Below are 27,262 nucleotides of genomic sequence, written 5' to 3' on the forward strand. Positions count from 1 at the left end.
TTCAGTCGCTACTGCTATAAGCAGCAGTGAGAAATTGCTGCAGACTGTGATCTACAGATTCAGTAATTTCAATAATGCTTGTAGTATGCCTGTTGCTAGTAATACTAATGTTTCTATTTGTGAAAACTGCCTTATGTAACAAGTGTACACACGCTTTAATAGTTTTTCTTCCTGATGTGTGATGAATAGAAAGAATCTCATTTTGATGGCTCTTTCAGATTGCCTTTTTTTTTTTTTCTTTTTTTTTTTTGCTGTGAGCATTAACAGAGGTAAACAAAAGACTACTCTGGTCTGAGTGTGTCTGTGAAAGACCAATGACTTCATGCCAGGATGAGAAAACTCAATGCCAGTAGACTGTGGGCAGTGGTCCAGTATTGTGCGAAGGGTGGATTGCCAGTCAAACCAAAGACACACTTTTTAGGAAAGAAGGCCTTTGATGAGAACTTACATAATGCTGCTCAAAAGATCATCGTACGTGGGAGAAAAATAGCTAGCATCCAGTTGAATTACTGTCCCAGCTCAATTCTATGTGGACTGTGATGCAGAAGTGAATCACAACCTCTCTACACTGTGAATGGGCATTTTAGGAACTCAGCAGGATATGCTATGCTATCAGCAATTTAAGCAGATCCTTGTCTCTGTGCTGATATCCAGAGTTTCTTCTTGTATATTCTGCCTTTATGGCCTTTTCTCAGGCAGGTCTTTTCCAAGACGTAGTAGTGACTACTTCACCGGGCAAAAATAGGCATTAATTTAAAGTTTGGGAACTTTATTTGCTGTAGTCCCAAGAGTCCTACAGATGGACAGAAGAGTGCCAGTGTAGTCCATTTTAGAAATATTTCCTTAATCTTATGCCAGCTCTCACGACTTTCTGACCTGCCTACGTCCTGGAGATGGAAATCCAGTAGTAGTGTTTTTCAAACCACCCACCAACTCATTAGAGTGACACACACACACACACACACACACACACACACACCCACTGTCCTGTTGATGACTGTGTTGTGCTGATTATAATAATTATGCATTGTGATTTTTAAATGGACCAATGGGAGTTGTGGGGAAATTCAGGTCATCATCCCTCATCAGCCGTTCATGAAGCCATATCCCGCTGTCTGTCTCTTTGCCTTGCCAAAGAAAACGTGCCCATCACCGTGACCTTAGATGGCAGACATACAAGCGGCAGATGCTGTACAAGTCTGTCTTCTACCAGTATGACGCAGGGTGGCCTGTGGTACTGTGGATGTTTAGAATTGGGTCCTTTTTCTGAGGAGGACCAATTTTTTTTTAAACCATGGGTTGACACTGCACCACCTTATGTAAATTGCTGAGCCGTTGATGGGCTCCTATTGCACTGACTCTTAAGTCTGAGATAGGTGGAGGGAGGTAGTGAGTGTTGACAGACATGACAGGCCTACTAGTCTCACTACAGATTAAATTAGAGGGGGTCTTTCAAAAATATGTACATATCATATAGCCGTCACAAGTGAAATGTTGTCGGAGCTCTGTTCTTACCAGCCATTCTTTCATTTCAGAAAATGAGAGAAAAGGATAAAATGTTGAATGTGATTTGCTTTACTTGAGTTAAAGGAGAAATACCACACTTTATGTTTAAATATTCTATTATAGGTAAACAATTCATTAAAGTTAAAATACTGTATTAAATTCAAAGCATTTTACTAAAGTACAATAGATCCCTTGGAAATATAAAAGATTAGAGGTATCAGGTAGCATTAAATTAAAATACTTCAAGTAATTTATAACTATACTTTAGTAAATTTATATATTTCCACCACTGAGGAGTGCATAAAGGTTTAATAGTGCCTTAGGTATCACGTAGTGGTGTGCCCTCACATTCTGGAAAATGAGCAGGTTAAAAATATATACAGTATATATTTTTATACAGTTCTAGTGTCTGAACGTGTCCTAACCCTTGCATAACCTAAAGTGCACTCCTGCAATATTAGATGTAAACTTCCTCCCTTCCATCAAAAGCCTTGAAGGGAGTTCTGTGCTCTCTGGACTCAAAGGACTGAGTGACAAAGCAGATGCTAGTCCATGAATAAATCTCCTGTAGAAAAGTAAATCTCTCAGACGGACTTGTACAGGATGAGTCAATTACATAATTACATTTCAGATCTTTAGGAATAAAAGGCTTTAGTTGTTTTCAGATTTTCAGACTTCCTAACCTAGATAGCATCAGATAAAAGGTCACATTGCTGTATATGTAAGGCAAAAGCTTTATTAAGCACTGAATTGAAACAGCAAAAGGCATCCTGGCTCACAAGTAGCACCTGCTTGGAAGCTTCAGAGGACGACTCTCATTGCAGATTAGTTTGAACTCACTGGAAATACAGCACTCTACACTCTCAAAACCCTGTACAGCAACTTTAACTGGTTTGTGCTGAAACCGTCCCTCTCTCTCTCCCCGTGTTGATACCTGAGTGTATCTCATAGTTGCACCTGGATTAATATTGTAATTGAAACCTGAAGCACCAATAGCAAGCATCCAGTTCAAATCACAATGCCAAAGCGAGGCCAAAGAGGAGAGCTGCCTACCTTATTTTTTAGACTGATGAGTGTGTGTGAATAAGCCACTCTCATCACATGAAAGCAAATATTTGCAATGAGTGCTCCTCACAAAAATGTAAATGTCACCAGTCAAAGTGGCATAGGTGAGAGATGATTATTCTCTGACACATATGCAACTCCTGAACTGGGCAGAGTTTGAATAATCAAATTTCAGTGCTCATGTTTCAGATTTGCTTGTTGTTAGTGTGCTAAAAACGGGTGAGTGAGTAGCAGAAGCTTGATATTCCGCATTTCAAACCCTCCCAACTCTATTATGTTTAGTCAAGTGATGACTCCTCATGGTATAATTTGAAACTATTTTGAACTGTTTTAAAGCAGAGACAGCCAAACAAGGTGAAATGTAATTTCACTGCTGGAGATGAAATGCTGTGATCTGATGCAACTAGTGGAACAGCTGCAGCAAGGCAAACCACAGCTGAAGGCAGAGGTCTCACCAGCTCAGTCTCGTCGATAACATCACCAATGAAAATTTCAAGTCAGGTTTTTTTTTTTTGCTCAAAAACTGGAATTTGCACCTATAGCATGTTCTGCCTAAGGGTTTTGTTTTCAGGGAGGCTGAAAGAGGAAGGAAGAGACTTTGGTTTTTTTTGACCTGATGTCTGCCATTCGTATGATTACATAAATGTGTTTCCGTGTGTTTGTTTATGACCTCCAGCATTACTGACAAGCATGTATCGATCTACCAGTTGTGGTAGGCAGGCAGGCAAATGAGTAGAGACTGCACACTGCTAACACTACTATACAAACTACTAGAATATTCCTGGTTTGTCAAACCTTTAGCAATGGTCAGAAATGCAGCGGTCTGTAGGTTTGTATGGCAGTGAGCTCATGAAAGAGATGAGACAATCTACGACAATGGAAATTGAGCAACAGTAAAGAGCAGCTACTTTATTTGATTACATTTACATTTTGATAATTATGGTCTGTAACATAACAAGGTTTGTCTGATACACCTTTTTTCTTAAACTACAGGAATATACAGATGCTCAGTTTTCTTTCAGCTACATTGTACTGCAATGGGTCTGATGTCACTGCCTGCAGTTGGCAAACTTCATATTGAAATTAAACAATCCTTCACCAGGATAGATTAGGCCCCATTTCTCCAGCCTCTGCACACCTGTTACTGTTGACAGTGAAATGAGGTCAGCAAAGGAGTGTTGTCTTTGTTGCCATCACATGGCCCCTGGTTTCTTATAACAGGGAGTGAAGCTGTCAGGGGATGATAGAAGAAGACCAGTACCCCCCTAACCCGTGTTATTTTTCTGAAGGAGAGCCGATGTGTTTAGAGCCCAGCTTGTCTAATGGAAACATGCCCGTCCCCAGTGACAGTGAGTGTAGAGAGATGCTTCTCATCAAGGCTGTCTCACTACAAGTCTGTGCGTGTTACATACAAAACAACCAGGACTAAAAAAGAACCAGACCGCAGAGACTTCATTTTGCATATAAGCCTCTTCTGGTCTTTATGAAGCTGTATAATTCTTTCCCCCGGAGGATGTTTTTATGTGGCTACTCTTTGTATACCTTACTGTAGCAAGATATGCTAATAATTTGTATTTAACAACAGGATGCTACAAGAAAACTACCACAAAAGAAAAAGTATGTGTAAAGTTTCGGTTTTGGTGGCAAAGTGTACAGTATGTTTAGGATTAAGTTCTGGAGAAGTGGAAGGTTTTTCATTTTGGTCAGATGATTCACTTGTGAAAATGGAGCCATCCAGCCAACCCTGCTCTTTACAGGATCCACAGGAGAGTGTCTGTAGTCCCCAACATGCCCCATTCACTTATTTATTAGCAGTGGGATGAAATTATATGTTTTTCCTGAAATAGACTTGGCAAAGCATATGACTTTTGTCCAGATTATTTCCAAGTCTGCCAATATTTAAATGACACAAATAATCCTGGCTTCTGGGAAAGGAATGATGTCATATGTGCTGTGCTGTCTCCTTTTTAAAGTAATCTTTCAAACTGGCAAAACAGTGTGGAGCATCACGTGTACGCACACAACATCACAACAAGGTTTTAACTAAAATTCAGGTCTGTCACTGCCTTCATTCTCACTGGTGTAATTCTTCCTGTCTTGGTAGCAGCAGCTTGACTTTTAATCTCCAGGTCCTCATGCCGCTTGTCTGTTGTTGTAAGTGACGAGGAAATTCAAAAGATCAGAACACAAGATTGATTAACTGAGCCCTCAGTTGTGACACTGAGCCATCTTTCTGGTGCAAGGACATTCTTAAGTGGTGTGCAGCTCGTGTCCTGTTACCCGTTCCTGTCACTGGACATGGAAAACTTGCCCTCTTTCCAATGCTGTACTACAGTAGAGATGTCTTCAATTACACTTTTGGTTCTTGTACACTGCATTTATTACACCACACTGGAGAATCTGTCTTTTCTTTTCGATGCCAGGAGAGATACTGTGTTTGCTGTTCCACAAGGCACAAACATGTGTCAGTGTTGTAAATTACACTTGTTTTACAACAGCTGCTATTTTAAGACTGAGTCAGCTGTGTATTGCAGAGCCCTCAGAGTTTTTTTTATAATGATAATATGTGACATAAACCTGCATGTTTGATTTGATCACTATAAAATTGCCTGTCATGTCAACCTTGGCCTGTTCTTTCTCTCTCTCTCTCCCCTGAGGAGTTTCTAATCAGAAGTCACATGTCATCTCCTGCAGAGCCTCTGCTGCATTGTTTTTCTTATGGCAGACCTGCTTAAACCAATAAGCCACCTCTGTAATCTCAGGACAGGGGAGAAAATTGTGTTGTGACGTAAGGAATAATCTTCTTGTTCGGAGAAATTGCACTCTGAGTAGAATTAAGAAATCACTTGTTATTTTTAGAGTGGAGTAGCTGTTTGCTTATTAGCATTTTAAATGTGACTTAATTGAAAATCTAATGGCATTTTGGTTTTTTTTTTTACCAACACAAGGATCTGTGATATGTCATTTATAAATGAAAATTCTTCCCTTTTTCAGCTTCCCATTTATATGGTTTTGACATTTATATGCAGCACAGGATGCAGTGTTCAGTCTACCACAACTGGAGAGATCCTGGACCCCTCCCTGATGTATATTTTGAATGTCTTCAGCATCTGCATCTAAAAGCTGAATGTCAGAAATGTCACTGTTGCAGTAAACATCCACCCGTGAGGTCTGAGGCCGAGGAGATAATCTCACCTAGAAAAGGGAGAAGATGATGTTGACCATCTGCTTCATCTGGGGGGGATTTGATTGGCTTGCTGCAGCAGAGCAGAGAAGTGGGTATGATTACTGTAGGCCTCCCTGGTGTCCCATTCCACCGGGTGCCAGGCTCAATGTCACAGCTGATTGGATCCTCTAATCTTGTGCTGTGTGAATTAAATCAAAAGTGTGGAGGAGAACGATTGAATACTCTGACATGGGCCCTGATTCTAAATGTGTGTGTTGCTGTTTGTACTTTCTTCTCCACTGTGATCTGTGGTCTGAAACTCTGACACCATTTTCTTCCTTCTTATGTCCAGGTTGATCCAAATTGCAAATGCTACTTCCAAGCTGCATCAAATATCCCAGCACACACACTTAGGACAAGCGGTGGAAACAATTAAACCTTGTGGGGTAATGTAGTGATAAATAAGTAATGAGTATTTTGAAAAATTTAACATATTCATAGATCAAGGATGTATATGAGCATACTGTGCATAGACCTCAGATGAAGCTTATTTTGAGATATTTCTGTGTGGTAAAGCAGACAAACAGCAATGAGATAAACTTTATTAATCCCTGAAAGTAAAATAAGAAGGCTACTATGCTTAAGAAACAGATGCTCAAAATAAAAGATGCAGAGGTATCAGGTATCAGAGATATCCTGATTCTTAGTCCCTGGTAGGGGTCAAACCATGCATCTCCCAATTTCTTGCCACTATGATTCCTAAAAATAATCCAACATGTTATATTATCATTATCCTTATCTATCTTTGGACACTGGACAACCAACAAGACTTTGATTTCAAGTTTCTTTTTCTATTCAGTGTCTGTCCTCCAGAGAGATCTTACAGGAGCTGACGTCGTTGGTTGCCCAGACATCATTATACTGTAGTAACCCTGGCTGTAGGCCTTTCTTGGCTCTTTTGGGTGCGGAAATTACTTTGCCTACTCTGAGTGGCCAATGTACCATGCATTCAGTGGAAAGATGTAATCTCCATTCAGAAAAATAGGTTTGCAATTTTGAGTGCACAGTATGGATCCTTGAACATGGAATTTGCAGCAGATCAGGTCACAGAAGGTTTTATGGCTAAAGTCCAAATCCAAGGAAAGGCAGGGCACAGAAGTGAGTCTTCACTCCCATGATTATTACCTCTACAGCACCCAAAGTCTCATGTGTGAATGTGTGTAAATGTATGAATGTAAAGCATGGCATTCTTGGAAAAGAGCAGGCATAGTCAACTTACCATGACCTCAATATATCAGTTTCTAAAGATAGTAATATCTGTGGAAAGATTCAAAGTATAAGAAAATACACAGTGCTTAATGTACTGTCTGGAGTTTATAGTAGCAGTTGTGGCTCTTCAGTGTATGAATGTGGTGGCTGATTGGCAAGAACAGTTTGGTGCTAACCTTTTCAGTGAAGGGCTGGATACATTTCAGAAGTATCCATCTCTCCACAGCTGTCCTCATAAACGAGCTCATCTCAGATATCCCCTGTCCTTTAAATTCTCCATTCTTAAAATAATCCACGTTTTGAAAGACTTTTTTTCTATTGGTATTTTATTTCACTGTTATTTTGCAGGCTTCATCTTGAGTTTAAATTTTCGAGGGGAAACTTGGCAAAGGCCATGACAGAATAATGATACAGAACAATAATAAAACAGCAATAGTGGAAAGAAACAGAGGCATGACAGGTGAGAGAGAGACAATGTTTTCCATAGATACTCTTTGCTACTTATATATATATGTCAGTTCAGTTCACCTAAATCAGTTAGTGAACTGTTTTCTGCAGGTAGGTCCACACAGGTCTTGTTATGAAGGCAGGCATCATAAATGAAGGTCAAGGAAAGCTTGTGCTCCGTGCTGTGGCTCACTTGTTGATGTACCTCCATTATAGGAAACAAAGTACAGTGCTTCACAGAGCCACGTCCTCTCAGTAGAAGGTGCTACTGGTCAAGAGCCAGCAGTGAGCGTAAAGTAGGTATCACTGTTGTTTCCTGGCTCTGGATATATTTGTCAAGGGCAGAGGAACCAGAGCCAGAAGGATAAAGGTCAGTGGCATGAATACTGGACCAGTTATTGACAGGGATACAGCAATGTAACTGTATCAAGTTTGTATAAATGTATCTTCCCTCAGTTCAATGTGCAAAAACATAATTTCAGTTCTATGTGCATAAAAAAGGAAGACAAATCATGAACAGTAAGGTAAAGCAGCAAACTAATAGTGGACAAACACATAATTGCATGTAAGCTGCGATGTGCCAAATGCCTTTTTGTTGCTGCCTCCGTGACCAGACACACCCTCTGTGAATAAATATACATATTGTCTTTCAGTAGGCTCAGGGAATGGAAAAAGTCTGAATCCTGTCCAACATATTCTACCTGCTGGATTCTCCTGTTCCTCCCCTGAGTGTCATGAGACACTCAGCTGTCAAAGATGGAGCCAAAATGAATGTCAGCAGGTGTGTGTGCATGTGTGTTTGTTTGTATGGGTAGGGTTATTATGGTTCGACAATCTGAAAACTAGAAAATAAGAATGAGCAGGGAAAAGAGAAGGAAACAGAGCAAGATATTAGACTGTTTCTGAAGATGCTAAAATAATGTAGTTTATTCATGTGAAATTTGGGATTGGATTACCTTTTACTTTTAGTTGTTAGAAGCTCAGTGCCAAAAATTTCAGCATTGCATTTCTTAGACATCAAAACACTAAAGTTTAACAGCTAATGTGACAGAAGAAAATGAATAAACAACTACAACTACAATATCAAAACTACTGAAACCCTATAAGGCACTTATAGTATATAGTTTTAAATATACTGATATGATGAGAGAAGAGATCACTACAGGGGTTTTACTGTCACTAGCCAGGAATCCCTTTCAGAGTCACACACACAAACACAGCAGAAGGTTCTGGCAAGTGTGTCAGCTGTTGGCCTTTTGGTAAAACATAATTATCTGTGATTGGACACTTTAATCCTGTTTAAAGTTAACTGTAAACTGTTATGGGTCTGAGTGAAATGTCTGAGTGTATTCTCAGACATTAGGTTCCATTATCACATGTATCAGTTTCACAGAATTATTTAGATTTTCCCACAAAAATAGTCAGATATCCTGTCATAAAATTGCAAAATAAGAGAGATAAGAGATATGTGAATATTCCCCTATATGCATTTAACTACTGCACACTTAACCTTTGTGTGCTTGCATTTTTTACAGCTACATACTAATTGGGATCGAGTTTCTGCAGCAGCAGTGTCACATAGGGTGGATGGTAACATGACTACTTTAAAGACAAGAGGTGAGTATCACCATTTTGCCCTTTGTGCTCCAAGTCCTCATCAATCAGTTTGCTGCCATCTTCGACTGACTGCATGAGACATCAGGTCAGTGCAAACCCATAAGCAGCCATATGCAACTGCATGTAATCAGAATTATATAATTATCCAATTCAATCCCACTGCATTCTAGGAAGACACAAGCCATTTGTGGTGAAAGGCTTCAAATCAGGCTGGAGATGAAAATGCAGAAATTAATATTAACATTTAATTCCTAAAATGCTGTTGCATTTCCAGGCAAAGTGACCCCACAGTATCGGATCACAGGTTTCAGCAGGCCATTAATTATGGCCTTGCTAGGAAGAGAATACGTTGCATGAGTTATGTGCTCATCAAAACCAAGGTCAAAGAAACCATCAAGCACATGTAGGTTCCATCCCTCTTCAGACTTGTTTAGGCAATAAATCATTTCAAGAGAATGATTCAAATTTGCAAACATCACTGCTATACTATCAGAGATTAGATTAGAACGCCAGCTTCTTACAAGTAACCGAACATGGAGTAGCTGTGTGTCAAAGTCTATCACAGTCTATGATGATGGGCTAAACCTGCGTATGCCTGAGGTGTGTTATTTGTACAGTATGTGTACAGTCCAGTCTCTTTTCATGTAATCAGTTTCTTTTCATGAACAAATCATACATACACTGTCTTCAGGACTGAAAGCTAAATTGGGCTGCCTTTGACTTACTTCTACTTGAGATCACACAACACAGATGCCTTAGAATCTCTATGTCTCTTTGACACATGTTGTTTTCTGACTGGCTAAAACTTCTGAGGTTTTCAGTTGATGTATGTATAACAATCATGCCCCTACACTGAAAATACCCGCCAAATAATTAATGCAGAGTTGCATGCAGACTGCAACAATCCATATGAGAGAAGAGACATCTCAGCTAGATAAAAAAATGTGTCATCAGTCATACTTGTGTAAAGACTTAAAAATGTATCATTTTTTCACAGTAGAGAAGAAACCTAACACAGTTACAGCTATTTATAGTGACAGGTTGCGGATGTGCCCCATATGAATTCAGATTTAGATTTTTTTATGATATAATACCCTTTCAAAATAACTTCAGGAAAGACTTTGTCCAGACTGCACATATTTCCTCCTGAACAATAAACATTCCTGTAATTTTAACACACTCTGAAATGATGTGTATAAACTTACTCTAAGTGTCAGACACTGAAAGAAACCAGGGGTGTTTCTGAGCTCTTACAAAAGCTAACAGGGACAAATAGTACACTTTATCTAGTCATATCTGTTATGTTTTATAGGTTCATGCTGAATATGGAATACGCACACTTATATTTCCTTCCAAAAACTGTGAACTTATTTAACATTGAAAAGAGAAATCAAATACTATGATTAATGTGATGCTGACAGTGCTGGTAAACTGTTTGTTTATTTTCACTCAGGTAACCTGAAGGTCAAGCTTGTTGATAATCTAGTTGAGGGTAATACACCAGAGAGACGTCATTATCAGCATTGACAAGGGTTCTCTGGCCAATGCTGGCTGTCAGTTTTTTTTAGCATATCCAGTACATACTGGAGCGCCACCATGCCGCTTTGTTAAATATCACCGCAGAGGTTGCAAGCATTTATTGTTCAAATCATGAAGATTTTTTTAAGGAATGGAACAAACCCCACTAGAGGATTCAGGGCTGTCAACAATTAGGAAAAAGCATGAGCTTCTGCTATTAAGGCAATCAGAGACTGACTTAATGAAAATTAATTTAAATTTCTTTTGGAAATGGATGATCCTTATTTTCTCACCAAGCCAGAGCTTTGTGGCAGTATCATAGGTTAATGTGGAAAAAGCCCAGAGGCAGCACCAACTTCCTATGTAGAACCAAATCAAACTGCCCCCCTCGGGACGGGTCTGATCAATAGATCCCACAACTAACTCTCATACTGGCAGAATGCAGCTGTGGATGGAAACTAACTAAATTTGCTGACAGATGTGTCATACTGCAAACACAGAGTCAACACAGGATACAACTACATTTATCACATCTATTGTTTAATAGTGGTTTTTGCATATTTCTGCTGGTAGAGCAGAGCTAGGTGGACTATCTCTAGTGTATTGGTTTGTTATGCAATCTGTATGTCCATGTAGTTTTGCAGGCATAAACAACATCTATGACTATATTATTTCTGATCTGATTAATCTAAATAAGATTAAAGATTTGGATTGGCGGTATCCTACAGATGCTTATTCAAACTTATTCAACCTTTGTGGCTTTAACAAATAGAATTCTCCAGTATTATAGCTTGGTTACAGTATTATAGCTTGGTTAATTCTAAGAATTAGCACCATTCCCAAGACACTCTTTAGAGAAGAATACACTTATTTTCCACACTTTACCAAAGAGATTGGGAAAATAGAATGAGGCATTCTTTCCATTGCTGTCATTGAGAATAACTTCCAGCAAATCCGACTGTTTTAGCATGAGGTCTCTCAGGGATTCCACAGACCTGGAGTGAGTCAGTTTGGTGAATTACAGTAAATGATGGTGTGACCTCTGACAGCTTTCAGCAAGAAATCTAAGTCACAGCTCCAAATTGTGGGAGCAACATGTGAGTCCTTAGCTAGAACATGCAACCAGACCTCTCACCAGATGCAGATGTCACACGTTTTGGGACAAAATGCAAATCACTGGAAACTTCTAGCTCCATTGAGTGCAGATGTATCACTTCATGTAAATGTAGAAAGATGTCAAAAAATTGATAATCAGCTCATAGGTTAGACATGCAAAGTGTTAATTGATTTGTTGTGTACAGTCAATGCATGAGCTTTATAATTTTTTTTAATGTTTTTATTGAAAAAGGGACAGTTTTGAACAACTGCAATATCAATATGCCAGTATAATATTTGCATTTAAATTTACAAAAGATAAAAAAAATCTGTACAGTCTCTGTTTTGTGTGGGAAGGTGGGAATACCCTGTTAGAAAAATAAAGACCTAAGACAGCAGAAGTGTCACTGAGAATAGATAATATTTTTTAATAAATTTCCTTACCAGAAAAGCAGTACAGTGTTCTGGTTTCCACTGACATTATCCAGGCATGAATGTGTCACAATAATAATAATAATAATAATAATAATAATAATAAGTAAAAAAAAAAACAAGTTCAATCTTGTGTAAGACTGAAGTCAAGTGTGCTACCTGCTTTCAGGATTTTGTGATTGGAACTGAAATATTGCTTAGCAAACCTGATCTGTAATAAGACAAAACAAGGGCCCATTTTGACATGATAAGACCCACAGTTGTAAAGTGAGAGTTAACTAAGCTGCATCCAAATTCTGCATGACTGCCATGCTAAGAACACTGATGTTAATATAAACAGTACTACATTAAAATAAACTCAAATAATTCACCGTTTCAACACAGCCAATCACTATTAGATGAGGAAAGGTTCAGGTTTCAAATCAACATCAGCTAAAAGATGAGTTACAGTTTTCTCCTAAATACATGTATACATTGGACTTTGGGTAATAAAACAGCTTCTGTTTTTAATGGGGGAAGAAATTCTCTGGTTGAGGAAGAAAGTGCACTAAAGCTTTGGAAAACACACTGACAGAATCATGCTTGTCTAGTTCTAAAAATAACATTACAGACTGCATCTGCAGTCTGGATACTGAAAAAGACCATACATTTTTGGCTCCTAGATTTCTCTCTAAACATACAATATGTAACTTAGCAGCATTTATCGTCAACATTCATAACTTTGGCTCAGGGTCGAGCTTCCTATCACTGCCACTGAACTTTATTGCACATTAGAACATGACCTGTGAGAAGTGGCAGTATACTGCACAGTGAACCACCTCTGTGTGCTTCTTCTTCTTCTTATGACATCTAATGTAGTGTGTGCTAAGTTGCAGCCAAAACTCCAGAATGACTCCGCAGGGACTGAAACTGTTTTTAAGAAAATACTGCAGAAGATGCTATACTGAGACAAGATGATAGGTTGAGGAGCATGGTGTACTCAAGGACTGAAAATATCTTTCCTGCCTTGAGCCATGAGAACACATCAAGACCACCACACCGAAAAGACCAGAAATATACTTTGCTAAGAGACCAGCTCATTAACAAACAGTAGCCTTTTTGTGCAGGTGATTTAACTTATTTAAACTTTTAAACCAAATTAATTGACAGTGATTAAAAACACACATATTGAGTTTGGCTTTTAAATGCATACCTACAGTCTTACTCGAGGTGTTCAATACAAAGTATTATTAAAGCACTCATCACTATTTTTCTGAACCCAATTACTTATTCTACTAAAACATTTTCTTATTAAAAGTAGTGCGCACAGAGACAGGCTCCATTATTTTTTTCCATAAACAATATAACGTTTATATTTTCTGTGCGTCAGCTTCTGCATAGAGAATTTCATACTTAAATCATGGTCTTTTACAAACTGTCATACATTGTCAATAACAGCAATCAAGACCAAAGTTCAAGAAAACTTTAACATACCAAGTCATACTACATACCATAGTGTTTAACCCCTGCAGTCATATTTCTGATTCAGCCGTCAAAGGTCTTGATTGTAAAGGTGAAGAGTCCATGTTGCACTCAGAGTCTGACACCATATCTGTGTTTATGTCTTCAATTGCACCAACCTCAGCACCATTCAGCTGCCTGTCATCCTCCTCTTCAAACTCCTCCTCCAGCTCAACTTTCTCCAGAGCCACCTCATTCTCGTAACAGAAAGAGTTCCTTGAGCTGGAGCTGCTGGACTTCTTCTCAGCGAGTTCTTTAGCACTACAATGGGGCGTGCTGGGCACCTCATAGGTGTTGTCAAAGCGAGAGTAGTCCACTTTGTAGTAGTTCTTTTCTTCAAAGAGCACCGGCTCAAAGCGGTAGCCCCAGAGGATCTCACTGGCCACGTAGGAACTCCGACACTGAGTGGTCATAGCTGTAGCTTCAACCATGCCCTCCAAAATCACTACAATCTCAAACTCTGACGTCTCCAACTCCTGTTTGCTCATCTCATAGAATGGGCTCTCCTCATCAATCTCGTGCACAATTGTAATTGGAGACACCAAGAAGATTCTGTCAATGCCACTGTCAAAGCCTACGTCGATGTCTACCTGATCCAGAGGTATAAACTCTCCCTCGGCTGTGGTGCGGGACTTGAGGAGCTGAGCCCTGACATGGGCCTCCACTAAGTGACTCTTCCTCAGGTTGCCCACACGCCACATCAGGCAAAGTTTACCATCCCTCATGGCCACTGTGGCATAGTGGCTAAACACCAGGGTCTCATTTCTCTTTTTGGGCTTGGCCATCTTGGCCATGACAGCACCAATGATGAAAGCATCAATGATGCAGCCCACAATGCTTTGGAAAACAACCATGAAAACAGCAATGGGGCACTCCTCAGTCACGTAGCGATAGCCATAGCCAATTGTGGTTTGGGTCTCCACTGAGAACAAGAAAGCAGCAATAAAGCTGTCCACGTTGGAAACACACATCTGAGTCTCATTCTCCAAGTCCCCGTAAGAGAGGGCCACTACCCAGAAGACAAAGCCAAAAAACAACCATGACAGCAGGAAAGAAAGGCAGAATACGAGCAGCATCCAGCGCCAGCGAATGTCAACACAGGTTGTGAAGATATCAGCCAAGTACCGCTGGCCTTTCTCACTCATATTGATAAACTGCACATTGCAGTGGCCATCCTTACTGACAAAGCGGCTTTGATGTTGGTGTTCTGCGGGCACCTTTTTGACATTGCCATTTCCGTAGCCATTTGGGACCGCAATAGTGGACAGCTTCATGCCATCTTCCTCAGAGGACACAATGCTGTAGCGGTGGCTTCGCACACTCCCCATCACTTCCACCTGGGAGGGCTGAGCCGGTTCTGCTTTGGAAAACAGTCTAAGTTTTTGGTAGAAGCGTTGGAGAAACAGTTTTAAATAATCCTGTGGACAAACGTAAGTAGAAAATTAAATTCGAACTAAATCCTGCAGGGAACAGGGGAGGACTGGTCCTGTGATTCTGCGGGCCTGCTGTGCACCTTGGGGGGCAGGGCAGGTCACTCCTCTCTGATACCTGCTTTAGACCTCATCAGCGGAGTGGGCTGTGGAAATTTAAAGAGAGAAACAAACACAGTTTTAATGGAAGCACCAGCACCAGAACCACACATCAACATATCCACAACAAAGATCACTCAGTGTGGCTATGTGGATAACTTTGGTCCAAATAATGGCTTGTACACTCAAACTTAGTAGTACTATTCTTGCATACAGTATACAAACAGTGTGTGCACAGGAAATGCATGGTTTGTGCATTATCAGTAATAAATGAAAAACGTTCTTTAAGTACTTAGACAGCTGACATAGTGGGAAATGATGACTACCCTGCTTAATGGAAGGCTTAATTAGGCAGGTCAGTCCATGGGGAGCTGAGTCAAATCACAATTCAAGTTCATGTTAATCCACTGAGCCCCTGGAACAAAGAGTTCAAGTACAGTAGCAGCTCTGTGCAGATGTGTCTCTAAACTGTGCACACACATAAGTGAGACTACAGTGCATAAATCAAGACATAGCATTTAAAACCTGTTCTCCAGTTATTACATTTCACGCTATGTAAATAGATAGTTAACAATAACCTGCGCACATGCGTGTCCAAAACTAATTTACAACTGTTAAAACCACTGCACCATGTAACAAGATTAAATGAGCCTTGCAGCTTTTCAGAGAGGATGGGCAGCTTTCTATGAAAGCAACTGTAACCTTGCATCATATGTAATAGAGCAACAAGGGCAGCTAAATTAGAAAAGCTATTGACTTGCTGTGTGTGGCCTGAAAGTTCCATTAAAATCTAGCACCACAGGCTACAAAAGGCTATGGTCAGTCAGACATGCTGTACTAAAGCCAAAACAGTTCCCACCTCTATTATTTGAACTGTCTTATCTGAGTGTTTTATTGTGTCTAAGAGAAAACACCCAGACATGACACATACACAAACGTCCTGAATTAGTTCATTTAAGAAAGTATTCTAAATAAATGTATTCATTGACTTTTTTTTTGTATTTAGGAAGGTTTGTGTTAACAAATTTAACATTAACATTTTCAGCAATTTAAACCATTATTTAATTTTGTGTCTGTTAAAATGCAGGGCATTGTCCTAAATTCTCCAGCATTATCTTTGTTTTTCACAGCAAATGATGTCACTTCAGTATTGACCTGCATTGTACATTGTTCATTCATTTACAGCTCCAAGCATGCCAAAGAATCTTAGTTTTATATGATATTTAAAATGGAACCATCCTTTAACTGCTACAGTTTTATTATTAAACTGCAACAATCAGATATTGTTAATAATGACTTGCCACAAGAAACCTAACCCATGTCAACATCCTTATAACAAACACAGTATAGACAGTAGCCCATGATGACGCTGCCCATAACAGTTTTTTCTTCCATTTGTCGTTTGAGCACTAAATAAATCTACCTGTGTAATAAGGTATCTGCATGATAGCTGCATCTACATTCGATAATTGCAGCTGTATATGAAACAGACAAACATTAAAAGCGTATTCGTGTGATACTTTGGCGCATTTCATTAAGGAAAGGTACAGTTAACACAGGGGGACCCCTCTGCAAATCCATATCGCTCATTTTTGTGGCGTTGAAGCAGTGCAGCTCGTTACAACCCGAGGGCTCTCTCTCTTTTCCTTTCCTTCACTGCAGCTTTTACTGTTTAAGAGATTCTTTCCCACCCAACCTTTTTACGCTCACTATCTTACTTCATGTATTACTGCAGGTTGGCATTTGGTGTCAGACCAAGGCTTCCAGAGACCACACAGCCTGTGATTGTTTGTTTTAGATTTTTTGTTTTTTTTAATTAGAGCCAACAGCAGAGGCAGATGGAAACTGGTTACATAAAGCTTCTTACACAAATCAATAACTCTGTCCAACAGATGGTATATCTTTTTATATACCCTTCCAATATTTGTTATAAGAGTAAAATAGTTAATATAGTATTTTCATGGAAATTCACAAGTTTAATATTTCATTTTATTTATTTGTGTTTTTAATTTTTACTTTTCAGACTTCAGTAAAGTATTAGCAGTGAAGTTTAGCCCACCATTAGATCAAATCAAGGAGAGGAGCTATGTACACATCCTGCCGTCTCCAACAACCCAATCCAACAATGATGATAGTAATAATATTGTTATGAAACCGGAAATTGCTTACTTTATAGTTAAAATGAACAAGGGAACAGATCATACAATTTGTGCATCATGCATTGCGACTACACGTCAGTAATTGCAGAGTGTAGCTGTATTTCCCACGCCGCATCACTCAGAAATAGGGATAAATGTTTATTCCACCTACCTGTTGGTCGTCGCACTGCAGCTCTGATGTTTTTATGTTGCGTTAAGTTCCATATGCGCCGGATATGGCCACGTCTTCTCTTTTATTCTTGCTCCTCTTTTGTTGTGTTCTCTTAGTTTCTCGTCTGTTGCTATAAACTGTGCCATAACCCTCTCCAGTGACACTGAAGAAGATATTACTCGTTGCAAAACAGATTTTAAAAATACTCGTGCCTATCCCCGCCCCCGTCGGAGCGACGACCAATGAGAAGCTGCAGCGCCTGTTCGAGCCTCCGAGCCAGACGGGGAATAAAAACACAATTTCTCTGGAAACCTGCTGTTTTAACCAAAAAGAAGCCTAAATTTGGCGTCACCCATCTCCAGAGTAACCTTGAAACCGCATATGATTTATGAATCTGGTCAAACTCCTATAATTAATACATTGTAATTAGAGCTTATGTGCTGCTTATGAATCAATCAAATACACGTGGTTGTGTGGGGGAGGCTTTCTTTGTGAACGGTGTGACTTTCCAAAATAATCATCACTGTTAGGCGGTGTTTTGATTTTACTCAATGAACACAAGGTGGCGGTGTCGAGCTCCAAATACTGGCCTCACATACTGTGACTGGTATTATTACTTTAAATGACGTCTGAACAAAAACAAGAGTTTTCAAGGAACAGTTTTTTTTTTTACCCAGTTTGATTTTAATTAAATACGATATGATTTTATTTAATTAAATTTACAGTTATAGATTTTATTAAATCATAAAAACATGAGATCATGAACACTACAGAGCAGCATATAAATATATTTACACAAACAAATGTTATCATTTGTCTTGAGAACATCTACAGATATGTTTGCTGCATAACCTCTTCAGTAATGTCAATATTCACCTGACAAGTTTGTCCATTAATCTTGACTGATGGCAAGCATGGACAGTGGAACTGGCTGCCCTCTGCAGGACATCTCATACTGTCATATTCCTGTGCACTGAGCAGGGGCACTGGCACCCATGTGGTCTCATTGAACAGAGCATAGTCCACCTTGTAGTGCTTCTTGTCCACTTTCAACATATCCTGGAAACGCTGCCCCCAGCGGATGTCTGCGGCTGTGTATGAGGCACGGGTCTGGTGCAGCATACCTGTAGAGTCTCCAGTGTAGGTGAAAGACACCAACAGCTCAAAGTTACCCCTCAGCAGGTTGCCAGGGGCCAGGCAGTAGAGAGGGCTGCCAGGCTCCAGCTTGTGAATAATAGTGGTTGGTGTGGCCAGAACAATGTCCCGGTTGTGGATTTCCAAATCCTGGCAGGACATCACAATAGATCCCTGTGGCTGTTTTACATAGTGCACTAATTGGGCCCTGGCGACCCCCTCTAGGATATGATTACATCTGAAGTCCCCAAGGCGCCATGACAGACACAGAACTCCATCTCTCAGGTTGACCACTGCACAGCTGCTAAAACCCACCGTCTGAGCTCTTTTTCGTGCAGATGCCATTTTAGCAGCAACAATACCAATGACAATGGTGTCAAGGAAGCAACTAAATAAATCCTGAACTGTAAAGACAACAATGGCAACCATACACTTCTCAGTCATCCCCCTGAAGCCATAGCCAATAGTTGTCTGTGTCTCCATTGAGAACATAAAGGCTCCAGTAAATCCACGCACATTGTGCATGCAGGGTTCATTATCTACGCTGTCAGCATCTCCATGTACATATGCAATGAGCCAATAAATGAGCCCGAAAAAAAGCCAAGAGAAAATGTTAGAGAGGGAAAAGATGAGAAGCATCACTCTCCAACGGATCTCCACAAGAGTGGTGAAGATATCCATCAGGTAGGGGGTCCATTCTCTAGGCGTCCTCCGGAAAACCACAGGAAACCGTCCATCTTTCTCCATATAGCGTAGCTGCTTCTCACTGCCATTTTGCCTGCTCAGTGTGTGGATTGTGGTGCAGCAGATTTCAGTGACAACCTGCTCACCCCTCACTGTGCTCATTTTGACCAGGGCTACCCTTCAATATCCTGCACAAAGACAGACATGAAATGGAAAATTCACATTAGAATGACAGTTCTAAAGTTAAATGCCAGGACATCAGAAAGGTAGCATTTTATTAAGCAGATGTGACTAAAATGTAAAAATAAATAAATAAACTGACTTTTTTTATTAAGCTGAATCCTTCATGTTTGAGCAAGCAGCCTAGGTCACCCTGTGCCTCAAGCTATCAGCAGAAAATGATTTGAGCACTCCTCAGAGTGTGAAAAATATACTTCAAGAGTATGAGGTTCTTACTGATTATTAACCAGAAGATCCATTAAAGTCTGGACAACATCCAAATCAGTCATGGTAAAAGCTTTCTATGATCACTTCAACCTGGTAAATGCGACAGATCCGGTACAGGGTCCAGTCAAAAGGGACTATACAAAACTGCCTGTAAAAAGGTTGTAAAATGGTGTGTTGTTTTTTTTTTTCTTTCAATGTTTCTAAAAGCTGAGGTCCCACCACCACCAAAAACGTTCATTGCACTCTGCTATACTGGGTGTTATAAGAAGCCATTCTTTCCGTTGATACCAAGTCTGAGCTAAGTTTCTCACATCAGCCTCAAAGCAAACACACAGCAAAACTTCACTGTGATCTTTTGAGGCAAAATGTGTGTTTACAATTCTCTACATGTACTTTAAGACCCAGACCGGCTGTTTTCAATGGATTTTTAACTAATGTGTAGACGTGTCCTTCATACACTAAGTTCCCTCTAAGAAGTCTTTCAGTCTTAAACTTGTTCAGGTACCAATGATGATATATTTAATTTGTTCACAACCATCTGACAAGATCAATATTGGCTTCTGGATCAGGACAAGTTAGGGAAGAACCATCAGTTTAGGGTCTCTTTCCATTTAGATGTGACCCAGTACAGTGGCTGGAAAACAGACCCCAAAAATGATAAAATGATTTATTTTGAAGAAAACACAAGACAAAATAATTTGTGTTAACACATCCCAAGCAGCTCTAAGGCCAAACTTGTATAGACTAAATAAAAAATTGACAAGTGTGGTTATAATGGAAGTGTTTATATAATCAATGTCTTTACTCCACAAGTCCTAACAAAATTGTTTTGTGGTTAATAAAGCAAAAACCTAACCTCAGTGAGGTGCAGTTATTGAACTATTTTTGTCTTTATGAGGTTAATTATTATCCTCCAACCACCTCTAACTGCTTTCACCTCCAAATGTCACCGCAAATGTCAAAGTTTAACCACACCACCTTCATTTCAATAAGACATAAAATACAAAGCCAGGACATTATTGCTTTTGTCAAGCCAGTAATCTGACAGCTGTTTGAGATGTCACTGATGAAAATCATGCTATCAAGCTTATGGTTTTATGCAGAATGCTAAGTGAAAATACTGATTGATGTTGTTTTAGTCATGTCTTTCCTTGCTGTTCAGTCAGGTCCTTATCTCCAGTTTTATTGTTTAATTGAGTCACTTAGACGCACATAGTTGTTGTCTGTCTCAGTTTATGATAAACTTGTATTCAAGAGTTATAGTTTCATGCTCTTTGATTCTGTGGTTTAATTGTGTACTTTAACGATTTTAGGTAACTGTAAACCGTCCACTGTTTATGTTATAATAGCACTCTTTTAGAATAGACTTCCTGTCAGTCAGAATAAGGCCAATCCATCTGAAATGTTCCTCGCTTGAGCCTGATTCTGTTTGTTGGTGATCTGTAGCAGTAAACACAAATACGCTAACTCAATATGCCAAAGATTGTGGAAAGATGCAGCTCTGTGCATGAAACAGTTGGAAAGATAACTGCTCACAAATAGCCTCTGGTTAACAGCATAGTAATCAGCTTAGTAAAAGGCAGCCAAAATGCAAACACATCATCTCAAGTGTTGTACCGTTACTATGTTCTCATGTTATGACTATTATGGCACAATAATGTTACAGAAAGCAGTGTCAGTATTTGATGAATATGTACATAGGGATGCATAAAAATAGCAAGTCACTGGGTTAAGATACTTTAACTGTACAAGCAAATGAATACTTGACCCATCAGCTGCAGTGTCACATGTTTGACAATGTAGCAACCTGATTTTTCCCCAGAACTCCCTGAGTGGAAAACAACAAGAACAGGACAATCTGGTCTAAGGAAGAGGTCACTGAGGTGGCGCCCACTCTCTGCAGTCAGAAAATGAGCAGGGGAAACTACAAAGTCTAGCCTATGTTATTAAGGTATGATGTGTTTTGCTTTGGTTTTATATAAACTTTACTGCTATGTAGCTATTCATGTCTCAAATTCTGCGTGTGAATAGACTGAGAGCTACTGCTACAGTATGTGTGGCCAGTAAGCTTGAGTTACATTCCTAATTAAGATAAGATGAATAGTCCCACAGTGGGGAAATTCCACAGATGTTAGCGTCTTCTATGATCTTTAATATTTATTTATTTTGTATATGCCAAAGTTTTACATTTGGTATGTCCTCAATAACCTTTATAATAATTTATTTACAATTTGACTGATGGCACCTTTTTCCTGTCTTATTTCTCTTAACACTGGTGAAATAATCTGCAGACTTCGATAATATTCAGCTGCATTTGTAGATGCTTTGTAAGTTAGTAATCTCTGACCTGCTATTCCTATCATGTATTAGCTAGTAGTAAAATGGATTGCCAAAGTGTATTGTTCTGTTATTTTTGTAGAAACACAAAGACAGGTCTTTTTATTTATATAATATTATCAATTAGAAGTGTTAATGTTGTCATTTATTGGTCATTACATAGAATAATCCTTCAATACATTTAGAAATAACAGAAATATTTAAATGTTCAACTTACTTGCAGAGTAAAAATTGTCAGGTGTCATATAAGCCCATCTGTTCTGCCAAGCATTAGGTGATGTGCTGCCACAGTTTAAGTAGGAACTGAGTTCAATTAGCTGCAGAGTGTAGGGGGCTGGTCTGGGCCTGAGGCAACGTCCCAGTTTTTTTCTATTTTACAGCAATCACTTCCCTCCATCTGGAATATTTTAAAGGCTTTTAAGGTGAAAATATCAAAAGTCCTCTAAGTGTTTGTGTAAAGTGATGAAATTGTACAATTAGTTATGAAATTATTGAATAGTCTCACAAGAAATAAAAATGACATTAGATTAAGTTATTTATGGGGTTATTTTTCAGTTATGTACACAGCAATATGCACAAAATGTGTACAGTTATTTCACCTCGAATTTGTCAGACAAAAAAAAAATGTTTTGCTCCATCAGCTGGAGATGCTGTAAGGAGAAGAACCTTCTTTTTTCTTCAGTCTGGATCTGTTAAAAAAAAAAGTTCACTAAACAGCCAGGACACAGACTTCTGCATTTGTATTTAAATGCAGTCACACAAACATCCGAACCTGTTAGAAAGAGGCCAGCAACACCAAAACAAACTTCCTGTTCGTTTTTTAAGCCACCCCCTTTTCGATTTAGCATGTATTGATCTTTTGAGCTTATGTGTGAAGACAGAGGTGACAGACATTCCTCTGAGAGATAACCTGGATAACCTTTTACCAGTTTTTCATTAACAGGCAGAAACGAGTAGGTTAAAACACATACAGAAACAGTCTTACATCCTTTACTGCAGTACATAACAATAGTGTGACTGTGAGAACTGTGAAAGCACAGTATTTGTTGAAAATATAAGTCAAGCCACCTTTGCTGTCAGTAGAACAGCAGGGTAGTAAAACTCGGCAGTAGGTGGTCGACTGCGACTGCATGGGTGTTCTGTACAGTTATGCAGTAAAAAAGTCATGTGGGTTAGGGGTTGAGTTACTACAGGCTGCTCTTCTGCAGAAAGACAAACACAGCAACAATTTGGATATGTCAATTAATGAAATGCATATTGTGGGAGTACAATTTAGTTTATGAGAGGATTTTAATTAGCACTGTATAATTCTTTAGGCTTATTAGTGAAATTGCTAATGCACACAAAAACGACAAATGACAAAACTATAAAATTTCATGTTCGTTGTTCTCAGAAAACACGCACGTCTTTGTCCTGCGTCCATAACAGGGCTTGGTTATTGGCTGTGCCAACTCACTTTCCTCTTTGACACAGCCACAGTCCCATTGTAATGCAAAGCAGCACAACCAGTCATAATGACAAATAGCAGCTGGAACTACCTGAACCTGGAAGGTAAACATACAGTGGGAGTAACTGCACTTATGTTCTGTTTACACAGACTGAAAAAGGGACATGCTGAATGCTCACTGTAATTATGCACACAAAGGTATTCTTATGCACTATTATGGGTTAGTCAGATTCTCTTGTGTGCCATATGTCTGACTATGTGGTTAATTGTCACAGACAGGTGTATTTAAGCATCATACAAGGCTAAAACATATAAGACAGGACAGAAGACAGTGCCAACAACAAACTGGCACACGACTGTTATTACTCACACAGTTGTAGTAGATAGTAGATGATTCCTGCAGTGATGGTTTTAGTAAAGTTGTTTCTTACCCACAGTCTAGGGAAGACTGTCTTCTTACTGAGTTTACTAACAGTAGGTAAGTGTAAGTTAAGATATTTATATTTATTTAGTCAAATATTCAAAATTTGGGCTCACTTTTGACTCCCAATTTTAGGATGTGGACTTGCTGAAACCATCTGTACAAGCCGCAGATGTCTGGCTCAAATGTTGATAAATAAAAACTTTTCATCTCAACCACAATATGAAAACTGCAGTCAAACAGTATATGTGCCATACATTGAGTACCAAACACTGTCAGTTGTAAGTATTTTGAATTATTTTCCTTTAAGATCTGTCATATCTGTGTGGTTTCCCTTTATTATTTGTAATGTCTTTATTTGTGTTGCTTTTATTTTGACTAAGCTGTTCTAAGGTAAACCTGCTGAACCTGCACTGATACATGATACAGTTTATTTAATCACATAAATATGTATACAACAAAATTGGGGAAAAACATGTTAAATGCTTATTCATCAGATCCGTGTTTTGAGACACAAAGTCACTAATCCAGTGTTTGCCACTTTATCCTGTTATCTTTTTTTTAACAGGACACGAAGAACCTCCGCTTATATAGTCTCCTGCAAGCCATGTTGGTAAGCTTAAAGATATTTTTACATTAACAAACAAAAAACAAACAATCACAGTAATTATGATTTTACATCAAAGGTATGGAGTGATCCTGAGTTGAGCTGGAACACATCCGTTTATAAATATAATGCAGTGGTTCTGCCAGTACAAACAGTCTGGATCCCGGAGCTCCAGGTCACAAATGGGTAAGTCAGTAACATAGCATAAGAGCCTCCAGCTATTAGAATAAATTTACTTCTTGGACTTATTTAGCCCTGTGATGGACTGGTGACCTGTCCAGGGTGTACCCCTGCCTTCCACCCGAAAGAGAGCTGGGATAGGCTCCAGCAGATCCCTGTGACCCTGGTTAAGGAGTAAGCAAGTATAGATGATGGATGGATGGATGGACTTATTTAAGTTTATCAACATCGTCTTGTGTCTCTAATGTCTGTAGAATACAAACTACTATGACGGACGCCTCTCGTGATCTGCTGGTCTACAGCAATGGCACCCTGGTTCACTTTGTGAACATAAATGCAGAGGTGGACTGTGCAGTCAACTTGTTCAACTATCCCTTTGCTGCTGATGAATGTCCTGTCGCGATCCAGACATGGTCCTATGATGGTAAACTCAGCAGTTCAATTAAATCAACATCAGTGCAGGATTAAAAGTAAACTGACTTTCATTTTCATCGTTTTAAATATCTGTCGACTGATTTATCTTCTTAGCCAAGTTAGTTTTAGTTTTGCATTTTCTCACTATTGTGTTCTTTAACATGAAAGGAAAAACATGTTTTATGTAATCTGCTATTTATCATACCAAACCCACACTTTGCCACATCAGATAAGAAAAATACATGATTCTTTTCATTCAGAATGTGGCACAGACCTGGTGTTCGGTAAAGTGTGGAAGAATGATGGTTCCCATGGAGATTGGCAAACTACACACGTGTCCCTCGAGAAAAAGAGAGATGATCGCCATTACATCATGGTAAGTTCCTAAACATGACGGACAGACATTTGATTCATGTTTCACAAAATTCCTGCAATATTGATATTATCATATTGTCATAGATGGATTACTGAACTGAACTACCAAGCACAGGCTCAGGGGTGCAAGGGGTCAGTGGGGCCCTAGACCAGAGAACTGAGACTGTTGACCTTTCTGTTGGAAGGAAATGAGAAACAAATAGATGCAAAACTACAAAATGACTAAAAAAGAATCACAACACCAAAGAACTGCAAAGAACTACAGAAGTGTGCAAAACTACCAAATGAAAAACAAATGAAGTAAAATAATAAGTTGATTTTGAACACGAAGAGATGGGGCCCTTTACATGTCTGTGTCCAGGGGCCCATTGTCCCCTAATCTATCTGCTGGCATTAGTACTAAAACAATTAGTCAATAAATCAATATAACAAAAAAATCAACTGGTGCTATTTTGACATTTTCACATTCGATCGATCATTTCAGTCATTTTAGAGCAAAATGGTCAAACATCAATTAATCAGTGCAGGGTAAGGAAAGTGTAGCTCTAGATAGTGATTGCTGAATAAATGTGAAGACTTTAGTAAGTGGATTACCACCATTTTGCATGAGACAGGAATAAAAATAAGTATTAGGCAAACATTTTCTTCCACCACAAGCATATGCCAGTAGTTTTTAGAAAAACTGCAAAAAAGTTCATTTATTTTCCTATAACCACAAAATTCTGTGTTCCACACACTCAGGTGGGACTGAGCATCAAATATACCGGTCCCTTCATTACATTACTGCTGCCCACTATTCTTATTGTGTTGGCTGATGTGGTCAGCTTTGCCCTGCCAGTGGGAGAAGGTGAACGCAACGGTTTTAAAGTCACGCTGGTGCTCAGCTTCACCATGTTCCTCGGCATCCTCAACGATGTGCTCCCTGGAGACAGCGAATGCAGCCCCATTATCCGTGAGTCAGCTCACATGCATCTCAGCGAAACGCACATGCACACTCACAATGTATATCTGAACAACATCCCAGTTTGAGCTTGAGTCATGAACCATGTGTTTGTGCTGCAGGAACCCACTTCTGTGTTTGTCTGGTGCTCATGGTGCTGAGCATGCTGGTGTCGATGGTGCTGACCCAGGTGGCCAAAGATGGCACAATTGTTTCACGCTGTTGGCCCCAAAGGGCTGCACCCAAAACCAGACGAGAGGAGCAGGATGAGGGTAAGCGATTGATTGATTAAAAAAAAATACATGTTGAATTTCTAAGTAGAAGAACTGACTTTTAAAAACAAAAACAAAAAAAAAAACACATTGTGCTACTGTTTTATTATAATATCTACAGAAAATCAAGCTGACATCAGTGTCGTTAAGCTGGGTGGTTCAGAGGACAGTCAGATGCTCAGAAAGGTGGTCAAATTCCTGGACGCTATAAAGGCCAAGGAACTGGAAAGTGAGAGATGTAAGGCGATTGCCAACAGATTGGACACAATCTTTTTCTGGTTCTACTTCATTTTGGGCACTGTGTACTTCTGTGCCATGACGTACGTGATGGTACGGTATGAATGTAAAATTGACCATTTTGATTTCTGGAACTAACAGGTGAGACTACTAATGATTACCACCATGTTATTGAATATCAAGTAAGAGATCTAAACTGAATTTTTTGGATTTACATAAGCTCTCAAAGATTCAGAAGCTTCTCTTAAATTCAAATGCAAAGATAAAAAAGACATGAAAAACAGCATATTTATTTGTTAGGTATATTTAACCT

The 27,262-nt window shown here is 39.3% G+C and overlaps 3 protein-coding genes across 6 annotated transcripts; 1 reads left to right on the top strand and 2 right to left on the bottom strand.

Annotated features, from left to right (window-relative positions):
* The first annotated feature begins 8,199 nt into the window (after positions 1 to 8,199).
* On the top strand, positions 8,200 to 27,228 carry LOC113141378 (5-hydroxytryptamine receptor 3A-like). Of its 3 annotated transcripts, XM_026325758.1 has the most exons (11): positions 8,200 to 8,234; positions 8,989 to 9,070; positions 21,542 to 21,670; positions 24,060 to 24,205; positions 24,493 to 24,537; positions 24,611 to 24,717; positions 24,966 to 25,135; positions 25,386 to 25,501; positions 26,242 to 26,452; positions 26,563 to 26,712; positions 26,834 to 27,228. In XM_026325758.1, the coding sequence occupies exons 4-11, from the start codon at positions 24,110 to 24,112 to the stop codon at positions 27,085 to 27,087; spliced, it is 1,149 nt and encodes a 382-aa protein (XP_026181543.1). In that variant the 5' UTR covers positions 8,200 to 8,234; positions 8,989 to 9,070; positions 21,542 to 21,670; positions 24,060 to 24,109; the 3' UTR covers positions 27,088 to 27,228. The 3 variants fall into 3 exon arrangements, with proteins under 3 accessions (XP_026181543.1, XP_026181542.1, XP_026181540.1); XM_026325757.2 differs by lacking the exons at positions 8,200 to 8,234; positions 8,989 to 9,070 and adding an exon at positions 23,941 to 23,981 and having other exon boundaries at positions 21,469 to 21,670; XM_026325755.1 differs by lacking the exons at positions 8,200 to 8,234; positions 8,989 to 9,070; positions 21,542 to 21,670 and adding an exon at positions 23,832 to 23,981.
* On the bottom strand, positions 12,039 to 17,606 carry LOC113141377 (inward rectifier potassium channel 2-like). Its single transcript, XM_026325754.1, has 2 exons — positions 17,455 to 17,606; positions 12,039 to 15,191 (listed from the first exon to the last, which is right to left on the bottom strand). The coding sequence occupies exon 2, from the start codon at positions 14,941 to 14,943 to the stop codon at positions 13,627 to 13,629; it is 1,317 nt and encodes a 438-aa protein (XP_026181539.1). The 5' UTR covers positions 14,944 to 15,191; positions 17,455 to 17,606; the 3' UTR covers positions 12,039 to 13,626.
* On the bottom strand, positions 18,133 to 22,375 carry LOC113141379 (inward rectifier potassium channel 16-like). Of its 2 annotated transcripts, none has more exons than XM_026325759.1 (2): positions 22,274 to 22,375; positions 18,133 to 19,460 (listed from the first exon to the last, which is right to left on the bottom strand). In XM_026325759.1, exon 2 carries the CDS (start codon positions 19,432 to 19,434, stop codon positions 18,283 to 18,285), a length of 1,152 nt encoding a protein of 383 aa, XP_026181544.1. In that variant the 5' UTR covers positions 19,435 to 19,460; positions 22,274 to 22,375; the 3' UTR covers positions 18,133 to 18,282. The 2 variants fall into 2 exon arrangements, with proteins under 2 accessions (XP_026181544.1, XP_026181545.1); XM_026325760.1 differs by lacking the exon at positions 22,274 to 22,375 and adding an exon at positions 19,595 to 19,659.
* Positions 27,229 to 27,262: the final 34 nt, after the last annotated feature.

The sequence above is a fragment of the Mastacembelus armatus genome, chromosome 8, assembly GCF_900324485.2.
Source record: "Mastacembelus armatus chromosome 8, fMasArm1.2, whole genome shotgun sequence".
NCBI lineage: Eukaryota > Metazoa > Chordata > Actinopteri > Synbranchiformes > Mastacembelidae > Mastacembelus > Mastacembelus armatus.

Excerpts from the sequence above, each read along its gene's own strand:
- LOC113141377 (XM_026325754.1), bottom strand. The coding sequence starts at position 14,943 with ATGGGGAGTGTGCGAAGCCACCGCTACAGCATTGTGTCCTCTGAGGAA.
- LOC113141379 (XM_026325759.1), bottom strand. The coding sequence starts at position 19,434 with ATGAGCACAGTGAGGGGTGAGCAGGTTGTCACTGAAATCTGCTGCACC.
- LOC113141378 (XM_026325755.1), top strand. The coding sequence starts at position 23,894 with ATGATTCCTGCAGTGATGGTTTTAGTAAAGTTGTTTCTTACCCACAGT. Across the intron at positions 23,982-24,059 it reads ACTGAGTTTACTAACAGTAG|GATGTGGACTTGCTGAAACC; the intron begins GTAAGTGTAAGT and ends TCCCAATTTTAG. Across the intron at positions 24,206-24,492 it reads AGTACCAAACACTGTCAGTT|GACACGAAGAACCTCCGCTT; the intron begins GTAAGTATTTTG and ends TTTTTTTAACAG.